This window comes from Oncorhynchus mykiss, chromosome 15, assembly GCF_057628025.1.
Source record: "Oncorhynchus mykiss isolate SJ-2025 chromosome 15, ASM5762802v1, whole genome shotgun sequence".
Lineage (NCBI taxonomy): Eukaryota > Metazoa > Chordata > Actinopteri > Salmoniformes > Salmonidae > Oncorhynchus > Oncorhynchus mykiss.
Window position 1 is genome coordinate 183,969 of NC_143036.1, and position 16,032 is coordinate 200,000.

At 42.9% G+C, this 16,032-nt stretch overlaps 1 protein-coding gene across 3 annotated transcripts in view; it reads right to left on the minus strand.

Moving 5' to 3' along the window:
- Positions 1 to 1,777: 1,777 nt before the first annotated feature.
- The window catches only part of smpx (small muscle protein X-linked), a 35,940-nt gene continuing 21,685 nt past the window's right edge, over positions 1,778 to 16,032 (minus strand). For all 3 annotated transcript variants that reach the window (XM_021562221.3, XM_090199213.1, XM_090199214.1), the window contains 3 exons: positions 6,933 to 7,019; positions 5,016 to 5,179; positions 1,778 to 3,239 (listed from right to left, as the gene is read on the minus strand). In XM_021562221.3, the coding sequence (XP_021417896.1) occupies positions 5,027 to 5,179; positions 6,933 to 7,019 (240 nt within the window). In that variant the 3' untranslated portion in view covers positions 1,778 to 3,239; positions 5,016 to 5,026. The remainder of the gene's footprint in view (positions 3,240 to 5,015; positions 5,180 to 6,932; positions 7,020 to 16,032) is intronic.

Here is a 16,032-nt window from a genome sequence, read left to right on the forward strand (position 1 = left end):
CCAGTGGGGTCATTGAGAGGGGTGGCCATGGTGAGTAAGCCAGGGAGGCGGACAATAAGGCGGACTAAGACAATGGTGAAGTGGGGTCCGCGTCCCGCGCCAGAGCCGCCACCGCGGACAGACGCCCACCCAGACCCTCCCCTATAGGTCAAGGTTTTGCGGCCGGAGTCCGCACCTTTGGGGGGGGGGTACTGTCACGTTCTGACCTCTATTTCTGTTGTTTTGTATTTATTTAGTATGGTCAGGGCGTGAGTTGGGTGGGCAGTCTATGTTTGTTTTTCTGTGTTTTGGGGCATTTCTATGTTTTCGGCCTAGTATGGTTCTCAATCAGAGGCAGGTGTCATTAGTTGTCTCTGATTGAGAATCATACTTAGGTAGCCTGGGTTTCACTGTGTGTTTGTGGGTGATTGTTCCTGTCACTGTGTTTGGTGTCACAGGATAGGACTGTTTTGCGTTTTCACATTTCTTGTTTTTGTTAGTTTGTTCATGTGTAGTGATTTATTAAAACATGAATAACCACCACGCTGCGCTTTGGTCCGCTTCTCTTCCTCCTACAGACGAACGCCCTTACACTGCTCCATCACTCTGTATTAGTTTCTGTTGCTGCTCCATGACTCTCTTCTTCATAACTGATACTGCTCCATGACTCTGTTTTAGTAAATGTTGATGCTCCTTCACTCTGTATTAGTTTCTGTTGCTGCTCCATGACTCTCTTCTTCATAACTGATGCTGCTCCATGTCTCTGTTTTAGTTTCTGTTTCTGCTCCATCACTCTGTTTTAGTTTCTGTTTCTGCTCCATCACTCTGTATTAGTTTCTGTTGCTGCTCCATGACTCTCTTCTTCATAACTGATGCTGCTCCATCACTCTGTTTTAGTAAATGTTGATGCTCCTTCACTCTGTTTTAGTTTCTGTTGATGCTCCATGTCTCTGTTTTAGTTTCTGTTTCTGCTCCATCACTCTGTTTTAGTTTCTGTTGCTGCTCCATGACTCTCTTCTTCATAACTGATGCTGCTCCATGACTCTGTTTTAGTAAATGTTGATGCTCCTTCACTCTGTTTTAGTTTCTGTTGATGCTCCATGTCTCTGTTTTAGTTTCTGTTTCTGCTCCATCACTCTGTATTAGTTTCTGTTGCTGCTCCATGACTCTCTTCTTCATAACTGATGCTGCTCCATGACTCTGTTTTAGTAAATGTTGATGCTCCATGTCTCTGTTTTAGTTTATTATGACTTTATTATCTGTCTGGCTCAAATACCTGTGATTAGCCTCAGGCGTTTGTGTGTACGTGTGTTTTTGTTCTCCATTCTCCTGAAAATGGTGTCAACATACTCATTAAAAAAATATATTTTTAACACAAACGCTGTGTGAAATTAATCTTAAATTTTATGTTTTACCCCAGTAGATTTGCAGTCTGGTATAGTGTTGATGTTTGGTTTGGTGCTGTGGTCTGTAGCCATATTGTTTTTATTGTAGGCTGCAGTACCCCGACTAGCAGTTGTAACCAGTCGAATACACTGTGACCTGGTGGAAACTAAATTTAGACACATCTGCCCTCTGCTTTTGCTCTCAAGGGCAGACTCTGTGTGAGTGTGTGTGTGATGATGATGGATGAGTGTCTTGTGATTAATGTAGTGATGCTGAAGGGGGGGAACAGAGGAGTGAAAGTGATGACACATACACACGGACCTACACACTGCTCTGTGTGTGTGTGTGTGTGTGTCATGTGTCTGTCTGTGTGGCTGCCTGTTGTGTGTATGACAGAGACCGTGCCACTGTGTAGAATCAAGATATAATTTATTGCAACAGTTGCTAAGGAATCCATAATCTCCTAGAAACCATTTTGATTATAAGGGAATTTCAAACAATTAAAACATCACAATATTCTGATGTCATCACAGTCCACCGAATACATTCTGATGTCATCACAACCCACCATACACATTCTGATGACATCACAACCCACCATACACATTCTGATGACATCACAACCCGCCATACACATTCTGATGACATCAGTCCATCAGATACATTCTCCAGATTGTGTCTTGTTCACATTGACAGTTAAAGATGTAAAAGGTAGCAGAGCTGTAACAGAGCTGTAATGTTATGATGTCTATTGGTGCGTTAGTAAATTCACTCTGACTATCTAATCCTATTCCAGAGCACTCATCGTCTGAGTGTACCAGAGTCCAAAATAACTGATTAATTTACGAGCACCCATTGAATATGATCGGTGTCAGTAAACGTTGGCAAAGAAATGTAAATATATTGTTGTCAGCAGCACAATTACAGTCACCAATGCTCTGGATAACATGAAAACATCCTAACCAGCTCTGCTATGGTGAATGGTCAGAGTGAGGTGTTGTCTCATTTGTGTCTGGAAGTAGCTAGCAAGCTAGTCAACTTCAGCCAGTTATCTTGGGTGCTTGACAGAACGCTCTGATTAACCGCCAGTGTCCAGTGTGAGCTCTGATTAGTCCAAGAGTGAAACGCTCTGAATTGACTAATTCTGCACTCTTGCACTCCAGAGTGAATTTACAAACAAAACCTATAACTAGTCTGGTTGTAGTCTTTTCTATATGAGGTAACACAGAGACCTATAGCTACCAGGGCTGGATGTATTATTGTTACATTTAGTTCACTCCAATCCAGTCTATCCCTAACCCTAACTTCACTGCATGGGAAATTAAACCAGTTATGGGTTTGTTGAAGTAGATGGCCTATTGCAGGTCACTCGTCTGGTGGAGTTGTCTGTAGCTGATAGGGTTAGGTGTAGTCTGGTATAGTTGTCTGTAGCTGATAGGGTTAGGTGAAGTCTGGTATAGTTGTCTGTAGCTGATAGGGTTAGGTGTAGTCTGGTATAGCTGTCCGTAGCTGATAGGGTTAGGTGTAGTCTGGTATAGTTGTCGTCTATCAGTTGATGATGTACGTTGGGTCTGGTATTTGTAGTTCATCAGTAGAAGATGCAGGGCAATCTTATATTTCATCAGTAGAAGATGCAGGGTCAATCTTATATTTCATCAGTAGAAGATGCCGGGTGGGTGTGGTTGTTGTAGTCCATCAGAAGAAGATGCAGGGTGGGTGTGGTAGTTGTAGTTCATCAGTAGAAGATGCAGGGTGGGTGTGGGTCTGATGAGAAACCTGTAGTACTCCTTGAGTATCCCCAATAGTACACATTTTATGGTATCCCTGGACAAGCACAACTGATTCAGTACTGGAGGAGAAGTTGGGAAACACCGCTGTAGGACACAGAAACATAAAGACTTAGCTAGGTTATCTTTTTCATATTTTAATGTCACCTCTATTTAACCATACAGTGTTCACAAAGTTACGCATTAAAAACAACACATTTCCAGGGCCAAACAGAAAACCTTTCTACTCATAACCCAAATAAGTACTCATAACCCAAATGAGTATTCATAACCAAAACATACGCCGCCAAACATACCTTCATAAAACTAACTATCCTACCGATCCTCAACTTTAGCAATGTCATCTACAAAATAGCCTCCAACACTCTATTCAGCAAACTGGATGCAGTCTATCACTGTGCCATCCATTTTGATACCAAAGCCCCATACACTACCCACCATTGTGACCTGTACGCTCTTGTTGGCTGGCCCTCGCTACATATACGTCGCCAAACCCACTGGCTCCAGGTCATCTATAAGTCTTTGCTAGGTAAAGCCCCGCCTTATCTCAGCTCACTGGTCATCATAACAACACCCAGCCGTAGCACGCGCTCCAGCAGGTATATCTCACTGGTCATCCCCAAAGCCAACACCTCCTTTGGCCTCCTTTCCTTCCAGTTCTCTGCTGCCAATGACTGGAACAAATTGCAAAAATTGCTGAAGCTGGAGACTTATATTTCCCTCACTAACTTTAAACATCAGCTATCTGAGCAGCTAACCGATCGCTGCAGCTGTACATAGTCCATCTGTAAATAGCCCAGCCAATTTACCTACCTCATCCCCATATTGTTTTATTTACTTTTCGGCTATTTTGCACACCAGTATTTCTACTTGCACATCATCATCTGCTCAACTATCACTCCAGTGTTAATTTGCTTAATTGTAATTATTTCGCTACTATGGCCTACTTATTGCCTTACCTCCTCACGCCATTTGCACACACTGTATATAGACTTTCTTTTTTCTATTGTGTTATTGACTATACGCTTGTTTATTCCATGTGTAACTCTGTGTTATTGTTTGTGTCGCACTGCTTTGCTTTAACTTGGCCAGGTCGCAGTTGTAAATGAGAACTTGTTCTCAACTAGCCTACCTGGTTAAATAAAGGTGAAATATATCTTTTTTTTAAGTACTCATAACCCCTAATAAGTCTTCAAACCAAATAAGTACAAATAACCCAAATAAGTATCAAACCCAAATAAGTACCCAAGATCCATAAATAAATATCCATAATAAGTACTCATAACCGAAATAAGTACTCATAACCCAAATAAGTAATCATAACCCAAATAAGAAGTCTTAATCCCAAATAAATACTCATATACTCTAATAAATACTCATAACCCAAATAAATACTCACAATCCAAATGAGTACACATAACCGTTAATAAATACTTATCACCCAAATAATCACTCATAATCCCTAATACGTACTAATAACACCTAATAAGTACTCATAACTGAAATAAGTACTCATAACCCAAATAAGGACTCATAACCCTTTATAAGTACTCATAACCCAAATAAGTACTCACAACCAAAATAAGTACCCGTAATTCCTAATAAGTACCCGTCACCCCTAATAAGTACTCATAACCCCTAATCCGTATTCATAAACCCTAATAAGTACTCACATCCCAAATAAGTACTCATAACCCCAAATAGGTACTCACAATCCAAATGAGTACTCATAACCCCTAATAAGAATAATACACAGCCCACACTGACATCTTGTAGTGAAATCCTAAAAATGCATCTACTGCAATGTTTTTCATGGTTGAAGTGTGTATGTGTGTGTGTGTTTGTACCAGTGTGTGTCTGTACCAGTGTGTGTGTTAGTCCTTGGTGACCCATCGTAGTTCACTCTTGACATTCTGCAGCTCTGATAGGTTGACTGCTGGACCAGGAAGCTTCATCGATCCTGGCAATGGTTTCTTCTCCTCTGGCGACAGGGCCGTGGCTTCCTGCAGGGGGTCTGGGGGAGGAGCCTGTTCAAAAAGAGTTTCCTATTGTGTATTTACAATTGAAGTCGGAAGTTTACATACACCTTAGCCAAATACATTTAAACTCAGTTTTTCACAATTCCTGACATTTAATCATAGTAAAAATCCCTGTTAAAGGTCAGTTAGGATCACCACTTTATTTTAAGAATGTGAAATGTCAGAATAATAGTAGAGAGAATGATTTATTTCAGCTTTTATTTCTTTCATCACATTGCCAGTGGGTCAGAAGTGTACATACACTCAATTAGTATTTGGTAGCATTGCCTTTAAATTGTTTAACTTGAGTCAAATGTTTTGGGTAGCCTTCAACAAGCTTCCCACAATAAGTTGGGTGAATTTTGGCATATTCCTCCTGACAGAGCTGGTGTAACTGAGTCAGGTTTGTAGTCCTCCTTGCTCGCACGCGCTTTTTCAGTTCTTCCCTCACATTTTCCATAGGATTGAGGTCAGGGTCTTGTGATGGCCACTCCAATACCTTGACTTTGTTGTCCTTAAGCCATTTTGCCACAACTTTGGAAGCTTGGGGTCATTGTCCATTAGGAAGACACATTTGCAACCAAGCTTTAACTTCCTTACTGATGCCTTGAGATGTTGCTACAAAATATCCACATAATTTTCCTCCCTCATGATGCCATCTATTTTGTGAAGTGCATCAATCCCTCCTGCAGCAAAGCACCCCCACAACATGATGCTGCCACCCCCGTGCTTCACGGTTGGGATGGTGTTCTTCGACTTGCAAGCCTCCCCCTTTTTCCTCCAAACATAATGATGGTCATTATGGCCAAACAGTTCTATTTTCGTTTTATCACACCATAAGATATTTCTCCAAAAAGTACGATCTTTGTCCCAATGTGCAGTTGCAAACCGTAGTCTGGCTTTTTCATGGCGGTTTTGGAGCAGTGGCTTCTTCCTTGCTGAGCAGCCATTCAGGTTATGTCAGTATAGGACTCGTTTTACTGTGGATATAGATACTTTTGTACCTGTTTCCTCCAGCATCTTCACAAGGTCCTTTGCTGTTGTTCTGGGATTGATTTACACTTCTCGCACCAAAGTACGTTCATCTCTAGGAGACAGAACGCGTCTCCTTCCTGAGCGGTATGACTGCTGCGTGGTCCCATGGTGTTTATACTTGCATACTATTGTTTGTACAGATGAACATGGTACCTTCAGGCATCTGGAAATTGCTCCCAAGGATGAACTTTTTTTCTGAGGTCTTGGCTGATTTCTTTTGATTTCCCCATGATGTCAAGCAAGTTTGAAGGTAGGCCTTGAAATACATCCACAGGTACACCTCCAATTGACTCAAATGGATTTATGTCATTTAACCTATCAGAATCTTCTAAAGACTCGACATCATTTGCTGGAATTTCCCAAGCTGTTTAAAGGCACAGTCAAATTAGTGTATCTAAACTCTTGACCCACTGGAATTGTGATGCAGTGAGTTAGAAGTGAAAAAATCTGTCTGTCAACAATTGTTGGAAAAATGACTTGTGTCATGCACAAAGTAGATAGTCATGCACAAAAACAATAGTTTGTTAACAAGAAATTTGTGGAGTGGTTGAAAAACGAGTTTTATTGACTCCAACTTAAGTGTATCTAAACTTCCGACTTCAACTGTAGGTCCTCAAGCCATATTGGTGCGTGTTTGTTTATGTGTGTGTGTGTGTGTGTGTGTGTGTGTGTGTGTGTGTGTGTGTGTGTGTGTGTGTGTGTGTGTGTGTGTGTGTGTGTGTCTGACCTCCTCTGTGTCTACAGTATCCTCTCTCCTCTTGACAGGATGTCCCGCACCTGGACGCAGCGCTCCCATCGGAATATTTAGATTTGCCTGTTGGACAGGAGCAACAACCAATCAGACACACTCAACTCTCGAGGCCACATGTACAGCTTTCCAATTCTCTGTCCTTTCTCCTGAAATGCATTTGTTCACTCCTCAGCATTCGTTCACTCCTCAGCATTCGTTCACTCCTCAGCACACATTTAAGAGCATTGGATTGGTGTAAACCTCCTCTAGACTCTTTGCAAGTTATTTACTTATAGATCCCTGAGTATTGTGTGTGTATTGACTGATGTGTGTGTGAACCTGGTGTCTGTAATGCCACAAAACCCTCTGCTTTGGTTACAGACACTACATCCTGGTTTGGTCCTGTTCTATTAAGAGTATGGAAATGAAACACACACCCACACACACACACACACACACACACACACACACACACACACACACACACACACACACACACACACACACACACACACACACACACACACACACGGTGTGCTTAACATATTATGAATGTCGGTATTGTCTCATCTTATCTATCAACGTAGACAGGGCTCTAACTCCCCTAGTTCCACAATGAGATAGGGTGCAGGCCAGGCAGCAGTCTGTTTGCCAGCCTGCCAGCTTGGTGGAGTCTGCCACTAGCACAGTCAGTGTTGTCAGCTAAGCTTTCCTCATTGAGACCGTGTCTGTGCCGCAAATCTAAACATGGCGGTGTTCACCTTAACAACCTCACTGGAATAAAGACCTCCTCCATTCCTGCCATTATTGAAATAGATTGTGATAATCTCACATCTTAATAGGACTACTTAATGTTAGATACCTCACTTCCAAGGCAGTCATAGTCAATGAACTAATCACTGTTCATATCCTTGATGTGATTGGCCTGACTGAAACATGGCTCAAGCCTGATGAATTTACTGTGTTAATAAATTAGGCCTCTCCTCCTGGTTACACTAGTGACCATATCTCCTGTGCATCCTGCAAAGGCGGGAGGTGTTGCTAACATTTACGATAGCAAATAAAACAATTGAAAAAATACAGCATTTTGTCTTTTTAACTTTTAGTCATGAAATCTATGCAGCCTACTCAATCACTTTTTATAGCAACTGTTTTACAGGCCTCCTGGGCCATATAAAGTGTTCCTAACTGAGTTTCATGAACACAGTTTCTAACAGTTTCTGTTGCTGCTCCATGACTATGTTTTAGTTTCTATTGCTGCTCCATTACTCTGTTTTTGTTTCTGTTGCTGCACCATCAGTTTGTTTTAGTTTCTGATGATGCTCCATCACCCTGTTTTAGTTTCTGATGCTGCTCCATCACCCTGTTTTAGTTTCTGATGATGCTCCATCACTCTTTTTTAGTTTCTGATGATGCTCCATCACTCTGTTTTAGTTTCTGATGATGCTCCATCACTCTTATTTAGATTCTGTTGTTGCTCCATCACTCTGTTTTAGTTTCTGTTGCTGCTCCATCACTGTGTTTAAAATTTCTAAGGGACCTTTGGTTGAGGTTATTCCTTTGTGTAATGAAGAAGTTTTGTCCAACATGTATCTGGACCTACTCACTGTCACATTCATACCCTGGATCTAGTTTAGTCCCATGGGTTAAATATTGTGGAAATGTTTTTCCTCATAATCCTGGACTATCGGACCACCATCTTATACACTGCTCAAAAAAATAAAGGGAACACTAAAATAACACATCCTAGATCTGAATGAATGAAATATTCTTATTAAATACTTGTTTTCTTTACATAGTTGAATGTGCTGACAACAAAATCACACAAAAATGATCAATGGAAATCAAATTTATCAACCCATGGAGGTCTGGATTTGGAGTCACACTCAAAATTAAAGTGGAAAACCACACTACAGGCTGATCCAACTTTGATGTAATGTCCTTAAAACAAGTCAAAATGAGGCTCAGTAGTGTGTGTGGCCTCCACGTGCCTGTATGACCTCCCTACAATGCCTGGGCATGCTCCTGATGAGGTGGTGGATGGTCTCCTGAGGGATCTCCTCCCAGACCTGGACTAAAGCATCCGCCAACTCCTGGACAGTCTGTGGTGCAACGTGGCGTTGGTGGATGGAGCAAGACATGATGTCCCAGATTTGCTCAATTGGATTCAGGTCTGGGGAACGGGCGGGCCAGTCCATAGCATCAATGCCTTCCTCTTGCAGGAACTGCTGACACACTCCAGCCACATGAGGTCTATCATTGTCTTGCATTAGGAGGAACCCAGGGCCAACCGCACCAGCATATGGTCTCACAAGGGGTCTGAGGGATCTCATCTCGGTACCTAATGGCAGTCAGGCTATCTTTAGCGATCACATGGAGGGATGTGCGGCCCCCCAAAGAAATGCCACCCCACACCATGACTGACCCACCGCCAAACCGGTCATGCTGGAGGATGTTGCAGGCAGCAGAATGTTCTCCACGGCGTCTCCAGACTCTGTCACGTCTGTCACATGTGTTCAGTGTGAACCTGCTTTCATCTGTGAAGAGCACAGGGCGCCAGTGGCGTTTTTGCCAATCTTGGTATTCTCTGGCAAATGCCAAACATCCTGCACGGTGTTGGGCTGTAAGCACAACCCCCACCTGTGGACGTTGGGCCCTCATACCACCCTCATGGAGTCTGTTTCTGACCGTTTGAGCAGACACATGCACATTTGTGGCCTGCTGGAGGTCATTTTGCAGGGCTCTGGCAGTGCTCCTCCTTGCACCAAGGCGGAGGTAGCGGTCCTGCTGCTGGGTTGTTGCCCTCCTACGGCCTCCTCCATGTCTCCTGATGTACTGGCCTGTCTCCTGGTAGCGCCTCCATGCTCTGGACACTACGCTGACAGACACAGCAAACCTTCTTGCCACATCTCGCATTGATGTGCCATCCTGGATGAGCTGCACTACCTGAGCCACTTGTGTGGGTTGTAGACTCCGTCTCATGCTACCACTAGAGTGAAAGCACCGCCAGCATTCAAAAGTGACCAAAACATCAGCATAGGAACTGAGAAGTGGTCTGTGGTCCCCACCTGCAGAACCACTCCTTTATTGGGGGTGTCTTGCTAAATGCCTATAATTTCCACCTGTTGTCTATTCCATTTGCACAACAGCATGTGCAATTTATTGTCAATCAGTGTTGCTTCCTAAGTGGACAGTTTGATTTCACAGAAGTGTGATTGACTTGGAGTTACATTGTGTTGTTTAAGTGTTCCCTTTAGTTTTTTGAGCAGTGTATTTGCAATTGCAACAAATCATCTGCTCAGAACCAAGGATACAACTAATTTCTAGATGCCCTTTTAGACTCCCTCCACCGACCCAAGGATGGATGCCCTCAATCTCCCAGGCGTCATTGTTAACCACCTACCCAAGGAGCTAAAATAAAAACATTTTTGCTGTGATGTTTCCCAAAGTTCTGAACCTTTCTATTCTCATAGTTTCTACAGATTGTAAATTAAAGATAAACATTTTTGCTTAAAGTATTATTATATTATTGATCATCAACTGACTATGACTTTTCAAATCATCCAGTATTGCTATCTGCAGAGTTATGCAGAGTAAATGTTGCTCTTCTTCAACCATTCCTGGACCTGCGACCAAAAACAAGCAGTGCCAAAACAATGGACAGTACCAAAACAAATGATCTAATGATTCGGTCTCTTCATTGCAAAATCTGCAGAGCTGTGATGGTTGTATCCTCCATATATATAACATTCTATTGTTTGCAAGAATTTTGTTTAAAAATGTAAATTGAAAAATTCTACGCTTTGAATCAGACGTTGTTTTGCGTATCAGTTGAAAAGGAAATGGCGCTCCAACAAACTGGAAGTTTTCCGACTATTTTGGAATGACAGTACCGTGCAGTATCCAGAAGAGCCCTCACCACTAAACTGGAAGTTTTCCGACTAGCTTGGAATGACAGTACCGTGCAGTATCCAGAAGAGCCCTCACCACTAAACTGGAAGTCTTCCAACTAGCTTGGAATGACAGTACCGTGCAATATCCAGAAGCCCTCACTGCTGCTTGATCAGCCTACTTTTCCAACCTAATTGAGGAGAATAAAAACAATCAAACATTTACATATCTTTGATACTGTCGCAAAGCTAACTAAAAAGCAGCATTCCCCAAGTGAGTATGGCCTTTACTTCAGCAGTGATGAATTGATGATCTTCTTTGATGAAAAGATCATGATCATCGGAAAGCAAACTATGGACTCCTCGTTGAATCTGCATATTTCTCCAAAACTTAGTTATCCTGAGTGTATAGAACTGCCACGACCTAGGATCAATAGAGACACTCAAGTTTTTATGCTCTCTCGACACATTCATCAAATAGTCATGGCCTCTAAACCAGCTGCTTACTGGACCCAATTCCAACTAAACTACTGAAAGAGCTACTTCCTTTGCTAGGCCCTCCTATTTTGAACATAATAAACAGCTCCTTATCGTCCGGATGTGCACCAAACTCACTAAAAGTGGCAGTAATAAAGCCTCTCCTGAAAAAGCCAAACATTGACCGGCCTATATCTAATCACCCATTCCTCTTAAACATTTTAGAAAAAGCTGTTGCAGCAACTTACTGCCTTCCTGAAGACAAATAACGTATACGAAACACTCCAGTACATTTTAGACCCCATCATCATACTGACTGCACTATTGAAGGTGGTAAATAACCTTTAAATGGCGTCAGACCAAGGCTCTGCATCTTTCCTCGTGCTCCTAGACCTAGACACCATCGATCACCACATTCTTTTGGAGAGATTGGAAGTCATAATTGGTCTACACTGTCACGTGTGCTACCTCTCTGGCCTCTAGGTCACCAGGCTGCTCGTTATGGCACACACCTGTCACCATCATTAAGTGCATCAGCATATGATGACACTCACCTGAACTCCATCACCTCCTTGATTACTTGCCCTTTATATGTCACTACCTTTGGTTCCTTCCCCAGGCATCATTGTTTCTGTTCCATGTCTGTGCGCTGTCTGTGTTTCTTAGTTTGTATTATGTTGTGTTCATTTATTAAAACACTCACTCCCTGAACTTGGTTCCCGACTCTCAGCGCACATCGTTACATACATGGACAAGTTCTGGCCCGGTTTGGATCTTATATCAGTTTGTCTCTGTGGGGGGTTTGTCCTCTGAAAAATAAATTGTACGTTTCAATATTCCTCAAGGTTCCGTTTTAGGACCACTATTGTTTTCACTATATATTCTACCTCTTGGTAATGTCATTCGGAAACACAATGTCAACTTTCATTGCTATGCAGACGACACACAGCTGCACATTTTGATGAAACATGGTAAAACCCTAAAATTGCCTACCCTGGAAGTCTGTGTCTCAGACATAAGGAAGTGGATGGTGGCAGAGATGCTAGTTCTAGGTCCCAAGAAATAACGAGATCTGTTGTTGGATCTGACAATTAATCTTGATGGTTGTACTGTCGTCACAAATAAATCTCCGAAGGACTGCGTTACTTTGGACCCTAATTTCTATTTTGACGAACATATCAAGAATATTTCAAGGGCAGCTTTTTTCCATCTTCTTAACCTTGCAAAAATATATATTTTTTTAAAATGATGCAGAAAAGCTAATTCATGCTATTATCACTTCTAGATTAGACGACTGCAATGGAGTACTCTCTAGCTACCCGGATAAAGCACTAAATCAACTTCAGTTAGTGCTAAATACGGCTGCTAGAATCTTGACAAGAACCCCAAAAATGTATGATATTACTCCAGTGCTAGCCTCTCTACACTGACTTCCTGTTAAGGCTAGGGCTGATTTCAAGGTTTTCGTGGACTTTCTCCTACTTATCTCTCTGATTTGGTCCTGTTGTATATACTGTACCTACACGTACGTTATGGTCACAAGACACAGACCTCCTTACTGTTCATAGAATTTGTTAGCAAACAGCTGGAGGCAGGGCTTTCTCATATAGAGCTACACTTTTATGGAATCGTCTGCCTATCCATGTGAGAGACTCAGAGTTGGTCTTGACCTTTAAGTCTTTATGTTGTCTTAGCCGTGTCTGAATCCTGGCTTAGGAAAACCACCAAAAACCCTGAAATCTCCATCGCTAACTATAACGTTTTCCGCCAAGATAGAACTGACAAAGGGGGCGGTGTTGCAATCTACTGCAAAGATAGCCTGCAGAGTTCTGTATTACTATCTAAGTCTGTACCCAAACAATTTGAGCTTCTACTTCTAAAAATTCACCTTTCCAGAAACAAGTCTCTCACTGTTGCCGCTTGCTATAGACCTCCCTCTGCCCCCAGCTGTGCCCTCGATACCATATGTGAATTGATTGCCCTCCATCTATCTTCTGAGCTCGTGCTACTAGGTGACCTAAAATGGGACATGCTTAACACCCCGGCCATCCTACAATCTAAGCTTGATGCCCTCAATCTCACACAAATTATCAATGAACCTACCAGGTACAACCCCAAATCAGTAAACACCCTCATAAATGTCATCCTAACTATCTCACCCTCCAAAAACACCTCTGCTGTTTTCAATCAAGATCTCAGCGATCACTTTTTCATTGACTGCATCCGTAATGGGTCTGCGACCAAACGACCACCACTCATCACTGTCAAACGCTCCCTGAAACACTTCTGCGAGCAGGCCTTTCTAATCGACCTGGACGGGGTATCCTGGAATGACATTGACCTTATCCCGTCAGTAGATGATGCCTGGCTATTATTTAAAAGTGCCTTCCTCACCATCTTAAATAAGCATGCCCATCTCCAAAAATGTAGAACTAGGAATAGATATAGTCCTTGGTTCACTCCGGACCTGTCTGCCCTTGACCAGCATCAAAACATCCTGTGGCATTCTGCATTAGCATCGAATAGCCCCCGTGATATGCAACTTTTCAGGGAAGTTAGGAACAAATATACACAGGCAGTTAGAAAAGCTAAGGCAAGCTTTTTCAAACAGAAATTTGCATCCTGTAGTACTAACTCAAAAAAGTTTTGGGACACTGTAAAGTCCATGGAGAATAAGAGCACCTCCTCCCAGCTGCCCACTGCTCTGAGCCTAGGAAACACTGTCACCACCGATAAATCCACTATAATTGAGAAGTTCAATAAGCATTTCTCTACGGCTGGCTATGCTTTCCACATGGCTAACCCTACCCCAGTCAACTGCCCTGCACCCTCCACAGCAACCAGCCAAAGCCCACACCATTTCTCCTTTACCCAAATCCAGATAGCAGATGTTCTGAAAGAGCTGCAAAATCTGGACCCCAACAAATCAGCCGGACCAGACAATCTGGACCATCTCTTTCTAAAAGTATCTGCCAAAATTGTTGCAACCCCTATTACTAGCCTGTTCAACCTCTCTTTTGTATCGTCTGTGATTCCTAAAGATTGGAAAACTGTCGCGGTCATCCCCCTCTTCAAAGGGGGTGACACTCTAGACCCAAACTGCTACAGACCGATATCTATCCTACCCTGTCTTTCTAAGGTCTTCAAAAGCAAAGTTAACAAACAGATTACTGACCATTTCGAATCCCCCCATATCTTCTCCGCTATGCAATCTGGTTTCAGAGCTGGTCATGGGTGCACCTCAGCCATGCTCAAGGTTCTAAACGACATCATAACCGCCATCGATAAGAGACATTACTGTGCAGCCGTATTCATCGACATGGCCAGACTTGACAGCCTTGGTTTCTCAAATGATTGCCTCGCCTGGTTTACCAACTACTTCTCTGATAGAGTTCAGTGTGTCAAATCGGAGGGCCTGTTGTCCGGACCTCTGGCAGTCTCTATGGGGGAGCAACAGGGTTCAATTCTCGGGCCGACTCTCTTTTCTGTATACATCAATGATGTTGCTCTTGCTGCTGGTGATTCTCTGATCCACCTCTACGCAGACGACACCATTCTGTATACTTCTGGCCCCACCTTGGACACTGTGTTAACTAACCTCCAGACAAGCTTCAATGCCATACAACTCTCCTTCCGTGGCCTCCAACTGCTCTTACACACAAGTAAAACTAAATGCATGCTATTCAATCGATCAATGCCCGCACCTGCTCTCCAGAGTAGTGATGCTGGACGGCTCTGACTTAGAATACATGGACAACTACAAATACCTGGGTGTCTTGTTAGACTGTAAACTCTCCTTCCAGACTCACATTAAGCATCTCCAATCCAACATTAAATTTAGAATCGGCTTCCTATATCGCAACAAAGCATCCTTCACTCATGCTGCCAAACATACCCTCGTAAAACTGACCATCCGTCCTCGACTTCAGTGATGTCATCTATAAAATAGCCTCCAACACTCTCCTCAACAAATTGGATGCAGTCTATCACAGTGCCATCCGTTTTGTCACCAAAGCCCCATACACTACCCACCATTGTTCCCTGTACGCTCTCGTTGGTTGGCACTCGCTTCATACTCGTCGCCAAATCCACTGGCTACAGGTTATCTACAAGTCTCTGCTAGGTAAAGCCCCGCCTTCTCTCAGCTCACTGGTCACCATAGCAGCACCCACTCGTAGCACGCGCTCCAGCAGGTATATCTCACTGGTCACCCCCAAAGCCAATTCCTCCTTTGGTCGTCTTTCCGTCCAGTTCTCTGCTGCCCATGACTGGAACGAATTGCAAAAATCTCGGAAGCTGGAGACTCACATCTCCCTCACTAGCTTTAACCACCAGCTTACAGATCACTACACCTGTACATAGACCATCTGTAAACAGCCCATCTACCTACCTCATCCCCATACTGGTATTTATTTATTTTGCTCCTGTGCACCCCAGTATCTCTACCAGTATTGTTCTACTGTATTATTGACTGTATGTTTTGTTTATTCCATGTGTAACTCTGTGTTGTTGTAAGTGTCGAATTGCTATGCTTTATCTTGGCCAGGTCGCAGTTGCAAATGAGAACTTGTTCTCAACTAGCCTACCTGGTTAAATAAAGGTGAAATATTTTTTTTAATATTTTTTTATTGAAGACTCATCTATTCAGTATGTCCTTTGATTGAGTGTAGTCTTTCCCAGGGGTGTGATGTTGAATGGTAAGGCACTGGGGCGACGATCTGCCCTTGCTG